Source organism: Clupea harengus, chromosome 4 (genome assembly GCF_900700415.2).
Source record: "Clupea harengus chromosome 4, Ch_v2.0.2, whole genome shotgun sequence".
Classification (NCBI taxonomy): domain Eukaryota; kingdom Metazoa; phylum Chordata; class Actinopteri; order Clupeiformes; family Clupeidae; genus Clupea; species Clupea harengus.
The window spans coordinates 6977575-6991729 of record NC_045155.1 but is presented as its reverse complement, the minus strand read 5'-3'; the positions used below and the strand labels follow the sequence as shown (position 1 = coordinate 6991729).

General features: G+C 41.6%; 2 protein-coding genes across 5 annotated transcripts; both read right to left on the bottom strand.

Annotated features, from left to right (window-relative positions):
• Positions 1 to 64: 64 nt before the first annotated feature.
• abhd6b (abhydrolase domain containing 6, acylglycerol lipase b) lies at positions 65 to 3271 on the bottom strand. Its single transcript, XM_012816695.2, has 9 exons — positions 2905 to 3271; positions 2398 to 2531; positions 2129 to 2285; positions 1747 to 1860; positions 1317 to 1449; positions 1040 to 1197; positions 809 to 863; positions 539 to 639; positions 65 to 405 (listed from the first exon to the last, which is right to left on the bottom strand). The coding sequence occupies exons 2-9, from the start codon at positions 2514 to 2516 to the stop codon at positions 223 to 225; spliced, it is 1020 nt and encodes a 339-aa protein (XP_012672149.1). The 5' UTR covers positions 2517 to 2531; positions 2905 to 3271; the 3' UTR covers positions 65 to 222.
• Positions 3272 to 3545: 274 nt separating this feature from the next.
• On the bottom strand, positions 3546 to 13790 carry slmapb (sarcolemma associated protein b). Of its 4 annotated transcripts, XM_042707612.1 has the most exons (12): positions 13773 to 13790; positions 13528 to 13580; positions 11770 to 11850; positions 11315 to 11374; positions 9336 to 9461; positions 8981 to 9055; positions 8536 to 8841; positions 7373 to 7547; positions 6282 to 6453; positions 5895 to 6029; positions 5417 to 5504; positions 3546 to 4856 (listed from the first exon to the last, which is right to left on the bottom strand). In XM_042707612.1, the coding sequence occupies exons 4-11, from the start codon at positions 11364 to 11366 to the stop codon at positions 5421 to 5423; spliced, it is 1125 nt and encodes a 374-aa protein (XP_042563546.1). In that variant the 5' UTR covers positions 11367 to 11374; positions 11770 to 11850; positions 13528 to 13580; positions 13773 to 13790; the 3' UTR covers positions 3546 to 4856; positions 5417 to 5420. The 4 variants fall into 4 exon arrangements, with proteins under 4 accessions (XP_042563546.1, XP_012672145.2, XP_031421800.1 ...); XM_012816691.3 differs by lacking the exon at positions 5417 to 5504 and having other exon boundaries at positions 13773 to 13789; XM_031565940.2 differs by lacking the exon at positions 13773 to 13790 and having other exon boundaries at positions 13528 to 13656.
• Positions 13791 to 14155: the final 365 nt, after the last annotated feature.

Genomic DNA, 14155 nt, shown 5'->3' with positions numbered 1-14155 from the left:
GTTGATTTAGGGAGAAGATTAGCCATAATTCATATCACAAATCTGTAATGCAAAACCGCAGTGCTCCATACGCTGAATTATGTTTATTGTGTACCTTTATAGGACCAATGTTTCAACTGAAACAATTTCGGGGAAAAAACTATCAAACAAAAGGGTGGTTATACTTAGATGTAAATAAAACCCAGTATAAATAACACAGAAAACACTTCTTCACTGAGCTGTTCAGCATTTCTTCTTATTGCTGGCACTTCGTATGTTCTGCTGGGAGATAATGAAGTCTAGCAAAAGTTTGGCTGTTCTGCTTGGTCGCTCCATCGCCACAGAATGGCCACAGTTGTCCAACAAGTCAAGCTGACACCCAGGCAATGTCTCAGCAATCACTGTGGCCCCTGAAACATCTACAATCTAAAACAATGAACATTAATATTCTAATTAATCACACAGAATGCTTTGAGGTGTCATATTCAAGGGGGTTGGAATTGAAGAGAAAGTCTTACATTATATTTAAACACATACAATATATTTTTTAGACATTTACCTGATCCTGTTTACCCCAAATTACTTGTAAAGGAGCTGTGATTAGGTGCATATGCTCATGTAAGGCAAATCTTGAGTTTTCTCCCACAAGCTCCATAAACACTGCAATGAGTTTTGAAATGTTTAAGCCTTTGAAAGTTGTTTCAATTATACCTGGAAGACAATGCTATGAACTTGGAATATCTCTGTCGTGTTGTTAAGAAGTGAAAAATGCTGATATATCATTAAAGATCTATGCATTTGCCAATTAAAGTAGACAGATAATACTAACCTTCTTGATAAAAATCATTGTGAGGAGTTCTCACATCCACCAATCCTTGGAGGATCTGATACAAATAGAGAACACATATTACGAATCTTAATATGAAGCAGAAAATAGTTTCACATTAAAACAAAGCCTATTAAAACACACCAATACTCTGGCTTTTTTTCATTTGAAGGACCGACTTTTGGTTTATTTTTTGACTGGTCTTGTGTTCAATAGCTGACAAAAAGGCTCCACCTGCTGGGGGACTTTGAATCTGACATGAGAGCAGAGCTTGAGCATGTCCCCCATCTCCTCGGGGGTGGTGGGTATGAGGGGGATGTTCAGGGTGTAGTGGCTGTCCTCAAAGTCCTGAATGTGGTTGTCAAACTTGGTCTCACACGGGTACTTAATGCCTGCAAAGAAACGCAGTCGGGTGGACAGTTCACAAGTTGGCTTGACCCAGCCCCCACTGTAGGGTAAGTAAGTGACAGGAATGTTGTCAAGCACTTGACAGAATGACAGAGTAACTGACCGGCTGGAGAGATGAGGGTGATGCTGCAGACATCAGCAGGGTATGTGGCTGCGTACACCCCCGCCACGTTACCACCCATTGAAGTGCCCACCAAGTGGAATGGTTTCCTGTCAAGTCGAAGGCATTCTACAAACTGCAACAAGAGAATCAGAGTTGTAATACTGTATCATTACAGTAGGACAAAGAAAATATGAAATCACATGACTGATATACACAAAAGAGATGCCTGTCTATACTGTGTAACTATATTTAATTAAGTATACTATTTTATCACAGTGGTGTGTGCTGTTCAGTGACTGCTTGTGCCCCTTAACTTGCTTTGTGCCACACAACCAAGACATTCCTTGTATTTGGAAACCTACAGATTCTGAGCGTGCATTATTGTATAGTGATGATCTATTATTTGGCATACATATAAAACGAGGCCCACCTGGCGTATTCTCCTTACTTGACCTGGGATGGAGTAGTCGTCTATATTTGTGCGAGTGGTGCCCTCGTGGCCTGGCATGTCCACACAAAGTAAGTGTAGGTGTTTCGGCAAATACTGCACAGACAGAACAAACATAGCAATACATTTACTTCTTCACTCCTGTCAACGTGCACACTCTTCAGGAACTTGTGACCTCAGTCACATCTACAAATCCAAACTCTGGCTCTATAGCATTAAGTGTTTCCTTGTGACCAATGAATCACAAAATGGAAATGAGACTTTTTCAGACCAAAAGAGATTCAGAAAATCCAGGAACTTTTAAACTAAATCTTTAAATGTCTTAGAAGAAAAAAAAAAGGTTATTTAGTGTTGAATCTTTTACCTTAACCAAAGATAGCCAGGTGTCCTTGTGAGCAGAGAAGCCATGAAGCATGAGAATGGATGGCCTGTGTCCTGGTCTCCCTCTGCACGAGTAGCAAAACCGGTAGCCACCGCAGTCCGCATAGCGCACCTGCAGCCCCAGGGTCCGCCTCCAGTACCTGAGAAGGATCGGTGTGAGTAGGTAAATAGCCAAGTAAATAAACGAATCGTTTTTTCTCACTTCATGATGTGAGGTCCACATATGTGTTGATAAAACCAAAAAAGACTCACCAGTAGTAGACTTTGATGAGAGAAGATGGCCAGAGGAGAAACGAGGCCATGAAAAGCAGAAGAGGAATCGCCATTGTCCCCGCCGCAATGGCAAACAAATTAATCACATCCTGATCCATCTCAGGTAGCGTATCCTTTAGGGCCAACAAATTCAAAGAGAGCTCAAAGAAATGTGAGCCAAAACAAACCAGTTATTTCATGAGATTATTTCCTGTGAAAGTAGAAAAGGCACGGATGGGGAAGCGAATAAGGAAAGGATCAATCAGTAGCCTAACTAAATGCCATTCTTGGAGTTCTACTGAACATTGCCTAAAATCGTAGACTGCTGTCAAACAGAAAAACGTGCATGATCATGGAGATTACTGTTCCATGATTCCAGGAGTGCTGAAAATGTCCCCACACAAAAGTAATGACAAGAAATTAATGAATCAAATAAATAGGCCATTTCTATGCTACAAAAGTGTATACAATTATTAAGTTATTTCCTGTAATGATATATACACTTACTTTGATGCTATGATGTTAGGTTTTGCCTGTTGGAGAAAGCCATCCAAATTCCACCGATAATATCTGACAAATAAGCTTAATTTAATTATCCAGGGCCTGAGAAGATCTACTTGGGCGTCAACCCATTCTCTGTATTAAAGTTTACGACGTCAAACTATGAGATGAACACCTCGAAAAAGTGGTCACTTCTGTAGCATTCACTCATAATGCGCGGCTCGCTGAGCCGGACATTTCGATTAATACGTCAATTCGATTGAAAAGCACAGCGGAGTGGAACGACCTAATTTCGCTCTGACATTTAAAGAGACCAGATATGTTGCACTGTGCACTGTTAAAACACAGGTAATCAGAAATACAAATGACACTACAGTAAATATTTCATGAAGATGATTCAGTGTCATGGGTAGGTTCGTGTGAAACTGATCAGGAGTCCAAATTCCTTCCTCTTTCAGGTTCATTTAGTAATTCCCAACTCCTGTTTTAGAGAAATCTTTCAAAACTCAGTCAAGTCAAAAATCATGGACAGCCACACACCATAAAGGTCTTTACACATAAAATATTAAATGTGAGCACATGGTCAGTGATATCCGATGTAATTAGGTATGAACGGGAGTCTTCAAATCAGTGGTCTGACAATCATGTAACATTAATTATCTTTATTGTAATTTTTTTATTCGTAAATCAAAGTCATTACATTTACTTGTAAGTAAACTAATATACACTGATAGGACAAAAACCTTACACAATTTAATAAAACCGATGCATTGTACCATACTCTTTAGAACAAACAATGTCAAGTAACTGATCAGAGTTGAGCTTTTACTTCCATTTCATCAGATGCAACCATCATCTCATCAGTTGCCTTCAAAGGATGTGCTTTCATGCTTGTAATTAAAGAATGAATTCAAGAAAAAAAAAAAAAATTGCATGAAGCTGAATCTAAGTATAACAGGTGACGACAAATACTGAGGTATTCAAAGAATGTATAGAATATTCCTTTATGTTGAGAATGCATACTTAACTGGAATAAACTTAAATGGTAATACTTGAACAGATTTAACCCTTCATGCTTAGTGTCAAAGTGAGACCTCTAACAGATGTAAAATGACAAGCATCCCTTGAGGGCCTCTAGACAACCACAACACTGACTATTCCAGACGTACGGTAATAACTTGCAATATGCTAAGAGGAAAAGTCAACACTGTGGTGATTATAGTATTTAGTACAGAGCTAATAATTAGAATGAAATGTATGGTATAAAGTGCTTACCTCCTATACATTCAAATTTAAGTATTGATCATTAGGTTGCCACTTGCACGCCGTTTCAAATAGTTCGTGTATAGGGCCTTGGCTTTTTACTTTTTTTCTCCTCAAAGTTTAGAGTCTTAAGACTGTTGTATTTGCCCTTTTGATCATCTATTGTTAATGTCACATCTAGAACACTGCTGGAGCCACCACCATTTTTTCCCCCACTGCAATTGCTCTGATAAATTCACAGAGATGAATACAACTTTTACTACTCATCTTAAAAAAATACTATTTGAAAAACAAGAATAAGAGCAAGCCCTCCTTACAACTCAATAAAAGACAAGGAATGTGCACCATGAAGTGATAAATACTGTTAATGCATTTCTTAGATCTGATACTTTTTACAATATTTATTGTCATTTCAATATAAGGCCTTTTTCAGAGTAACTAACTTGGAAGGTGTTTATGTGTGTGTGTGTGTGTGTGTGTGTATGTATATGTATGTGTGTGTATATATATATTTATATGTGTGTGTGTGCATTTATGGAATGAGGTCTGAGGCAGGTGGGGTAAGGTAGCCAGGAGTATATTTGGGTACAAGCACACCATGTAATGACTGAGGCTCAAGACGAGATCTTCACTACAGCAACGGCCGTAACGGTTACCAGCACTGCAGCGACAGGCGCCCACCGGATCCATTTGCCCTGCAACAGCAAAGACGAGACAGAGATGACATGCTTGAGTCAGCAATATCTGACCTATCAGAGCAGGTTAACAGCCCCTGATATGCACAAGCAGTGACAGAGGCCTGGGGGAAATGAGAGAGAGAGAGAGCGAGGAGAGAAAAGGAGAGAGGGAGGGAGGAAGGAAGGGAGAGAGAGAGGGAGGGAGAAATGCAGACAGTGGCAAACATCACAGATAAAAACAGGAGAGGACAAGAAGGGAAAGAGATTTAGCTCAGAATGGAGGAGTGCGCGCGCACACACACACACACACACACACTGCCAACAATACATTTTATTAAACAGCAGGACAAAGAGTTAATGGTTAGTAGAAGCCCCTGACACATAGATCTTCACAAAATGTTTTTGCAGGGACTTGGCCAGGGACAAAAACCAAAGCAGAATCTTGGAATTGTATGCACTGTGCTGGAAAAGAATGGCGAGGGGGAGGATGGAGGGCGGAGGGGGAGGATGGAGGGCGGAGGGGCGGGAGGGAGGGGGGTTGGCTTGGGAGTGAAAGACAGAACAGGATCTCTGTGTACCTTTCTACCAAAACTGGCCGAAGCACCAGTACAGCAAAGCCAGGACAAGGCTGATGATTACGGCCAGGGCAGGCTGCAATAGGGACAGCTAAAGGAGGGAAGGGATAGTACAAAGAAAATCAATGAAAAAGGGGGAAACAAACTGGACATGACTGGATATGGCAGGACTACCCTATGTGAGGGGGGTGGAGGGAACACTCTCAACGGCACAGAACAACAACAGAGCCGAGTGGTTTCAGCAGTTAAACACTGCTTAAGCGGAGGGAACACAAAAACAAAAACAAACAAAAATTGAAAAGAAAGTGGTGACAAATGGTCTTTCTGAGCATCACATCTCACAGAAAAGAATCCAAAGGGTAATAGAGGATTCTGATAATACAGTTAGCACAACAGTAATTGTATTGTATTGTATGGCCTTTGCCCAGACTGCTGCTGTTGCTGGACCATCTTTCTCCCTTTGGAGGAGAATCAGCCCTACCTGGTTCCCCTTCTCCTGCAGCGTCTTCAGGCTGACTTGGCACTGCAACAGCTCGTCCACCACGGACTGCTTCTCCAGCTCCGTGCCCTCGCTCTTCTCCCTCAGCTCAGACAGCTCAGTCTGGGTGACCTCATACTGCAGCAGGGCACAGGGGCAGGAGACACAGCTCAGTCAAGCAGTAGTCTGAAACACCCCTCACATTTGGAAGTGCAACAGCTGGCAGAACAGTGGTTGGCTTTGTTGCTAACGGACTTCTATACAATTTTTTGGTGTGCAGTGTTAAATGCAGGCAGCACAACAATGCCGAGACGAAAATGGATGAAAAACAAACAGCTAAGAACATCAGCTCTTGAAGCCACTTCAGTTGACCCTTCCTGGACTCTTTACCTCCTTCTGCAGGTCTTTGGTCCTGTTGTTGCTCTGCTCCAGTGTGGTCTGCAGCTTGCTGGTGTCCTTCTCGTGCTGTTCCTGCATGGCGCTCAGCCTCTGGTCCATGTCTGCCTGGCTCTTCTGCAGGGCTTTCAGGCTGCTGTTCAGGGTGGAGTTCTCCTTCTTTGCACTGGAACAATTCAGCAGAGCATCTCACTGTACTGGGCTGCATTTTATAAAATACCTTAATTCTGCAACAACCATTGTTACATGAAAAGAGAAACTGTCAAACACCGTCTCTTCTAGTTACCGGAGACATTATAAGAGGCGACAAATCACTGACAGGGGAAAATGAATGGGGGTAATAGGACTGAATCCATAAAGCTGATTTGTAACCGGAAGTCCTGCCCTGTATTACAAAGAGCAAATCACATTGTTGGAAATGGCAGAACTGACTTTTCACCTGTTCTGTTTATTTACACTGTTGCCATACTAATAGCTACGCTGCGAAATCTGGACGGTTGGGGTAACAATGTTCACACAGTTCAAGTCAGATTTACCTATGTGAAGTTATAGGTCCCTCCCCATTCATTTAGATAGGAGCCTGAACTTGTTTGCCCACAATAGCTGCCTGGATGGCCAAGATGGCTGCCGAATGGCAAGACTTGCCTATGAGGACTTTGTCGTTACACAATAGTACCTTTAGAAGATGAAATTCTGATGGTAGTGGGTAAATGCTACACTGGCTTTTACCATCACCAGAACAACTTTGTTCCTTGGTTAAATGTGTTTAAGATGGTGTGTTAATTGGACCTTTAAAACAGCCAGACTATGCTGGATAACAAAGCCTTCTCTCTGAGTGTCTCAAACATTTTTCTCAAAGCATGTGCAAATTTGCCATGTTGGAAGAAACAGTAGAGAAAAACCAAGCAAATTCCTACCCCTCAAACAGGAGAAACAATCCACATTCTACTACACTAACTGTCTGTGACTAAAGAACGTTTCTCCTGAACAGAAGAAACGACAAACATTCCACATTTTACTGCACAACGAGTCTGAGGAGGTTAGCGGCTGAGGAACGTCTCCCAGCGGGTGAGGTAAGGCCCAACCTGTCAAGGTCTTTCTCCAGTTGCTGCTGTTTCCTGTGGAGCTGGTCCTTATCGGAGCGCAGCGCGCCGCACTCAGTCTGCAGACCGGCCCGCTCCCGCTGATGCTGCTCCTGCAGCATCTGCTTCTCAGAGCGCAGGGATGCACACTCTCTCTGCAACTTCTCCAGCTCACTGGCTGCCAGGCACACACACATGCATGCACACACACACACACACACAAATAAATAAATAAATAAAAACAAACAGGCACACTCGCACACGTACATAATTACACAACGCAGCCGCACACAAATAAAATACTATTTAAACATGTACACAAGCTAGCACATTCACACATGCATGAAAATAAACACACACATGTACATGCAGTCCTATACTTTCTTTTGTCTGCTCACAGATAATGCATTAACTAAACCAAAAGTAAGACAAATTAGTTCAATATTATAATGATTCATTATTAGAATTATTACCTATTCTACGTCTGCACATTCTTCCTCTGTAATGTCTGTATGTAGTGCAATAACTAACTTTTTTTAATTTTTATATCACATTACATAAAGTAACTTCCAATCATTGTCAGTACATTTCTTTCCCCCAAGCAATCAGGAAGTAATCACTGTTGGTATAGAGAGGATAAACAGCAGTGACTTTCTGTGCCAGTGGGGAAGAATCAATATCATCTCATCAATGTGACCTATTTGTTAGCCTTGAACTGAGTCGGTTTTCCGTTGCCTGTGTATCTGAAGAAGGCCTGGAGTTACTGTGCAGTTTTTTTTATGAGTGACTGGTTACTAGGAAGCAAGTCGATTACCAGAGACCGTTCACCACTAATGTGTGTTTTAACATGGCAACACTCATTTCCAGGAATCTTGACACACTCATTTTATAATCCAAGCTACCCAAATCTATAGAGATTATGGTACACCAATGTTTAAGGAGATAAATGGAACCTGTGCAACTGTGCTTAATGACGTCCACAACACCATAATCATTAAAAAGTGGACAGCATGCTCCTTGCCATTTGGGTCCTTGCTCTTTCTGATGGTTAAAAACAGTTTATCCTGTCCGAAGGAAAGTAAAGAAAACATGCTATGGTAAGAGTTGCTATGGTAGTACCATTCACTCCCTGCGGGGGAGTTATGTCTAAAGGGAACCGTGTGCACCTTGCTGTTTGGCTGCCTTCTCTCTCTGCTGGTTCTGCTGCTGGTGGCTGGCCTGCAGGCTGTTGATCTCGCGCTCATACTTGGCCGCGGCCTTCCTCCACTTCTCCAGCTCCGTGGAGACGGTCTCCAGGTTGCCCTTAAGGGAGGAGATCTCCTGCTCACGCTGCGCGCCAGAGGCTTCCAGGGTCTTGCGCAAGCGCTGCGTCTCCTCCTGGGCCACATGCACTTCCTGGCGCATGCTGAAGAGGGCGCTGTCTCTCTGCTCACGCAGCGTCTCCATGTCCTCCTGCACGATCTGCAGCTGGGCTACACAGGACCGGACACAGGGGAAGGGCAAAGGTGTAACCAATCATATCCCGACGTGTACCAGGCAAGATAGCCAGTGTCTTGTAAATGCATGAACATTTTAATACGTAAACATGCTTCACAGATTGAATATACTTACACTGCAGGACCTTAACCTGCTTGGCCGACTGATCCGACTGCTGTTTGGCAGCCTTCTTCTGCTCCTCCAACAGCCCTGTGACACAGAAAAACAAAGCATCATTACTTCAGATACGTAACTGCAGCTCTGTCTGTTTTGCTCGAGATTTAGACGGCATCCATTATGTGAAGGTTGCATTGTCCTTGCAAAAATCTGCCCTTACCAGTGATTTGATTACCGAATACATACATCACTCTGTGATTATACTGTTATCATTTTGAGAGATTTACTGGACTATATCTAATGTTTTCAGTGTATGCATCTTTGCATGGTGAGGGTTTCCAAACACAAAAGGAAAAAACCCAAAGTTCTAGACCTTGTAAATCCAAACATTTTTGTTTGTCCATGTTGGCTTTTGCCAGGGCCTCCTGCAGCTCCTTGGTCAGATGCTGAGTGACCTTTTCTGTGTCTGTGGACTCCACATTGGTCTGACGCAGCTCATCTGGAAAGAGACATTTTTAACGCAACATTAACAATTCATTTCATATTTTATTTCATTAAAAACACTCACTCAGAGATACAGGGTTTTTGTACATCCGAGCAAAGTGCTCAGGAACCGGACCTTAAGTCCATAATTTCAGCTGAGAAACTTATTAATATTGATTATGCTCATTTTCTATCCTTTGGTGAAAATGTGACTCAGGATAAATTTAGAAATGGAAGGAAGAAGGGGGAAAAAGATCATCTCTGGGGAAATTAAGTAGTCAGTACACTGCAAAAATGAACATTTCATCCCAAAAGATATGACAAAAACAGCATGATGTCTACCCTCTTAACCACGAGGCAAACACACACCGTCACTAGCACTACATTCACTCGAGATGTGCATTATATAATGGCATCATGTGACCACTACGTAGCTCACGCATGGAGTTCAATGCACTGAGTCAAATCTGAAAGAAGGAATAACACATCACCGTTGTCAGAACACAGTCCTCATTGCTTCACCAAAAACAGACAAGATCTAATATGAATGTTGAGGTGAAAGCTGAATATGTTTGGCAGTTCCAGAGAAAATGCAGGCTATTACCCTAAATAGACTGAAAATAAAAACCAGGCCACTGTGCTGAGTGCTGAAATATGCATGACTTCAGCTCAACTTACTGCGCACATCAAGACTGGGTGCCATAAATGGTGAAAGTACAGTTCTTGGAGGAGAAACTTTTTTTTTCAATCACCACCCTGCATTTTAGATTGCACAAAAACAAGTGCACAACATCTAAGTAAAGACTTAGGGCAAACCCAGATGTGCTGGCCTTCAATGCCAATTAAAGAAAAATGGTTCAGAGATTCATAACATCCTCGTTGATATAAAAAGCCCTGGAGCTTCCTGCATGCTCTAGTTCAGGCTCCTGACCCCACTTCTGTAAGAGGACAGGCAGGAACGTTATGTCCTAATTTAGCTTTGCGTGTGTGTGTGAGAGCAAGAGAGTACGATAGATGGGAAGAGTAGAAGAGAAAGAGTGAAGAGAAACATATAGGGAAAGAAAAGAGAGACAGAGAGAGAGAGAGAGAGACCAAGAGTGGCCTGTGTCAGAAAATGTTTTACATGGTGGAAAAGATGGCTACGGTGCCTACATGATCTCGAACACACGCAGCTACTCGCAACATCTCGTGACCAAAATATGAATAAATAACATGTACGATCCACCCTCCAGCACTTCCGGTTCATTGGCAGACCTCAGTCAAGTATCAGTGATGGTGCTTACATAAAAAACAAAGGGGGAGAGAGGCCACTACTGTTCTCAGAGGACAAAGTGTCCTATTCATTTTGTCAGGGCTGCTGATCTCCACAGCCTCCGGCTTCAAGTCACACCCACACAGCATCTCTGTATTCAGTGTGACGCCTTCTCAGATTTAACTCACACAGAGGTGTGTGTGTGTGTGTGTGTGTGTGTGTGTGTGTGTGTGTTCATGGCACAGAAACAACACATTTGTTGTGACTGTGCATTCATGCAACTAAATGAAAAAAAAAAAAAGAGATTATCTTCGTTGGGTGTATAGACAACATCAGTCATTCATTCATTCCTTCCTTCCTTCATTTATAAGAACATATTTTAGAATCCAAAAGATATTCAGCTGACTGCTCTTTAAACCTGACAGAACTGCACACAAACACAACCTTTCTTACCTTATATAGGCACTCTAGCTCTCACTCCTTCACCCAACAATGCCTTTGCTGTGACTCTCTACTTCAGTGAACCCAAATATTACCAGTGCAGTGCAGTGCATATTACTCAGGCATGGCCACACTTGTTTTGCATGCCATTCAATGTAACAACAACCAAGTATTACCTTTAATTAGAGAGACTTTATGCAGAGGCTCAGCCAGTCCTTTGTCATCCATTTGTCCCTCTGCAAACCAACAAGAGAAGTAAAAGTAAATAAACCTGACAGGGGAATATCACAGCCTGTGGCTGTGAACCTGAACCAGTAACGCTAATGTTAATGGGCATGACCTCTGAAATACCAATCCGCTCTCTCACAGCCACCATAGAAATGACATTGAAGCCTGACTGATTAGATTGCATTGTCATTATGCTGCCCTTAATACCGTTTGAATTAAACAGCAGTTAAGTACAATGCCGTATGTTCACTGAAATAATTGGCACATTTAAAAAAAGAATAAAGCAGATTATAATCCATGGGTGCACTGAATCTCTACTGGGGTGGTGGTTTAAAAGAAAAATAGATCAAATGAAAAAAAAAAAAAAAAGATAATGCGTACAAATTTAGTCAAAGCATCTTACCTGTAGTCCCCACTCACAGATACAATCCTTGCTGAGAGTGAAAGAGTGTGGTACTCAATTCGTTTCCTTGTAGTTGATCTTCTGATGAGAAATGGGAGATACCATTTACAGGGGTGGTATAACTTTAGCTCCCACTCCCCCTAAGCAACGACAGTGGCATTCAAGCGAAGGAGAGGGGGGTTGGAAAAGACCATCTGACTTGAGAGGGCATTTTAAAAGGTTGATGGTTTACTTATTCAGTTGGGTACGATTTGCATTCTGTTAATTAGCTTAAAAAGAGTCCTCTCTCCGTCTCTCGGTCCCCCTCCCCTCCCTTTCTCACCCTTCCCAGTTTGAGTTCTGGTGTACACATGGTTAGGCATCCACACTCGGCAGAGGAGGGAAGCTGCAGCTGCGTGCCTCAACAGTCACAGCTTTTGTTTAGAGGTCAGAGCTGGTGATGCTGATGTAAGCCGCACAGAGCACATAACAATAGCAGGGACTTGTGTGTGTAAGTAGAACACTGCCTCTTCGTTCTGACTTTCCTACATTTGGGAATAAAGTCTGTGGCATGCTAATTCCCTATAGGAGAGGGATATGGGATGAAGGATGACAGTACAGTTATGCAATAATTTCATGAGGTAATGACATAACACGAGCATCGGTCTTGGAATATTGTCAGTGGTCAGCAGCATCCAGAGAATGAGACAGACTGGGAAATAGAATGCACTACAGTCCAATATAAATGTTTGGTTATATTGTTGGGAATAACAAATAAAAAAATAAATAAATCATGGTAATTTATTACGCTCTAACGTTATAATATATCGCAATATGTCAAGGAAAGAAATATTACCAGTGAGTGATGATTGCAAATTTATAATTTGTCAGAATTGATTAGGCAAAAGACCATTCACATTATGTACCAATTGCCTGCATGAATTCGATCTGGCCATTTAGCCCAACACCAAACTGTCAACCAAAAGATTTAAGCAACTATTAGCTGTGAAATGAGAAACTCTAAAAATTGAGGTATCTGCACAGACATCTTTAGTCATGTGTTCCATTAATAATGCTTGAACCAGGTCAGTTCAATTCATTTCTGGTTACAAATCTATGGGGAATGCTCTTTTCTTGATGAGATTTGGGAGGTGCATTTATATTAAGCCTGGAGTTGTGTGGCTAAAAATATCCCTACATTTAAGGTTGGAGGCAAGCCATTCAAAGAGCTGTCGCTAACTTACAATCCAGTAACTCTAGCAAGCAAATATAACACGTTTTAAAAGTACACAAGTGCCCAAGATTCTTGAACACAAGAACACAAATCACCATTAGGATAATCAACTTCTTCTTAGCTAGCTAGTTAGTTGACTCTGCTAACGTTGACGTTAACTAACCTTAGCTAGCTTGTGCTACGACTAATATTACTGTTACCTGTCGGGATTCAAGATGGGTCTTCGTCGTAAAATTAAGAATGTTCCATTGATTTGAACGCTCCTTCCCCAATGACATGATCAGACTTGATCATATCGGTAAGGCTTTTGCTAACGTACTTTTTGGCAAATCTCCTGTGAAACGTTTCAGTTAAAATCATAACAAGATGCCAATATTAATCTGTCGGTACACATGTAATTGCCACTTAAATGTAGTGGTTGAATAAAGACAAGAAAAAAATGTAAACCGTTTATTTTATGTTTATCACTTTTTTAACCAAGGTACGGAATATGGAACACTACGATAACATTAGCTAGCTAGCTAGCGAACATTTGCTAATGTTACCTGTGGTGTTAGATGAGGCGTCTGGCACTGTTGCTGCATACTCCACACGACCACTGTAACGTGTATTTAACATTAAACTATTTAGTTAGGGTAAAGGTAGCTATAAAAACGGACCAAAACGTTAGCAGTTATGACAATGACTGCTCAATATACGATACATTCTACCCCGTTATAGTATATACATGCATTTTTATAAATGTGTCTACGCAACTAGCTATCTGTATTAATTGCATTTGCTTTCTCACCTGAAAATTATTTGTGCCCCTTGTTTAGACAACCACAGGTTTGACATGAGGTGGACGTTTTTATGTGATTGTTGTCTGGGGAGCCCCCATGTGGTTGACACCGATGGTACATGCCCAGAAGTCTAATAAAAAAAGCTCAAAACATTCCTAAACCTGGAGCCTTAACTTATTTATGATTAACTCAGATCTCATTTACACTGTGTACAAATATTTTTTAAATAATGGATCTGTGGAACCAGTATTCCACCCAAACACACATTTTTCTTAACATACTACACTTCATTGCCATTACATTTTAGAATTTTTGCAATTTAGATTTTCAATATGATGAAGTTATTCAATACAACCCAGTGTTTTTAAAAATCTGGGTGGGATTCTGTCCG

What these genes read in the sequence shown, in the direction of transcription:
- slmapb (XM_042707612.1), bottom strand. Translation starts at nt 11,366, where the DNA reads ATGGATGACAAAGGACTGGCTGAGCCTCTGCATAAAGTCTCTCTAATT. An exon ending in CCAAAGACCTGCAGAAGGAG is followed by an intron (nt 6,030 to 6,281) that starts GTAAAGAGTCCA and finishes GCCCTGCTGCAG; the next exon opens with TATGAGGTCACCCAGACTGA. An exon ending in TGCAGGAGAAGGGGAACCAG is followed by an intron (nt 5,505 to 5,894) that starts GTAGGGCTGATT and finishes TCCCTCCTTTAG; the next exon opens with CTGTCCCTATTGCAGCCTGC.
- abhd6b (XM_012816695.2), bottom strand. Translation starts at nt 2,516, where the DNA reads ATGGATCAGGATGTGATTAATTTGTTTGCCATTGCGGCGGGGACAATG. An exon ending in CCTGGCTATCTTTGGTTAAG is followed by an intron (nt 1,861 to 2,128) that starts GTAAAAGATTCA and finishes CTGTCTGTGCAG; the next exon opens with TATTTGCCGAAACACCTACA. An exon ending in CAATGATTTTTATCAAGAAG is followed by an intron (nt 640 to 808) that starts GTTAGTATTATC and finishes AACTCATTGCAG; the next exon opens with TGTTTATGGAGCTTGTGGGA.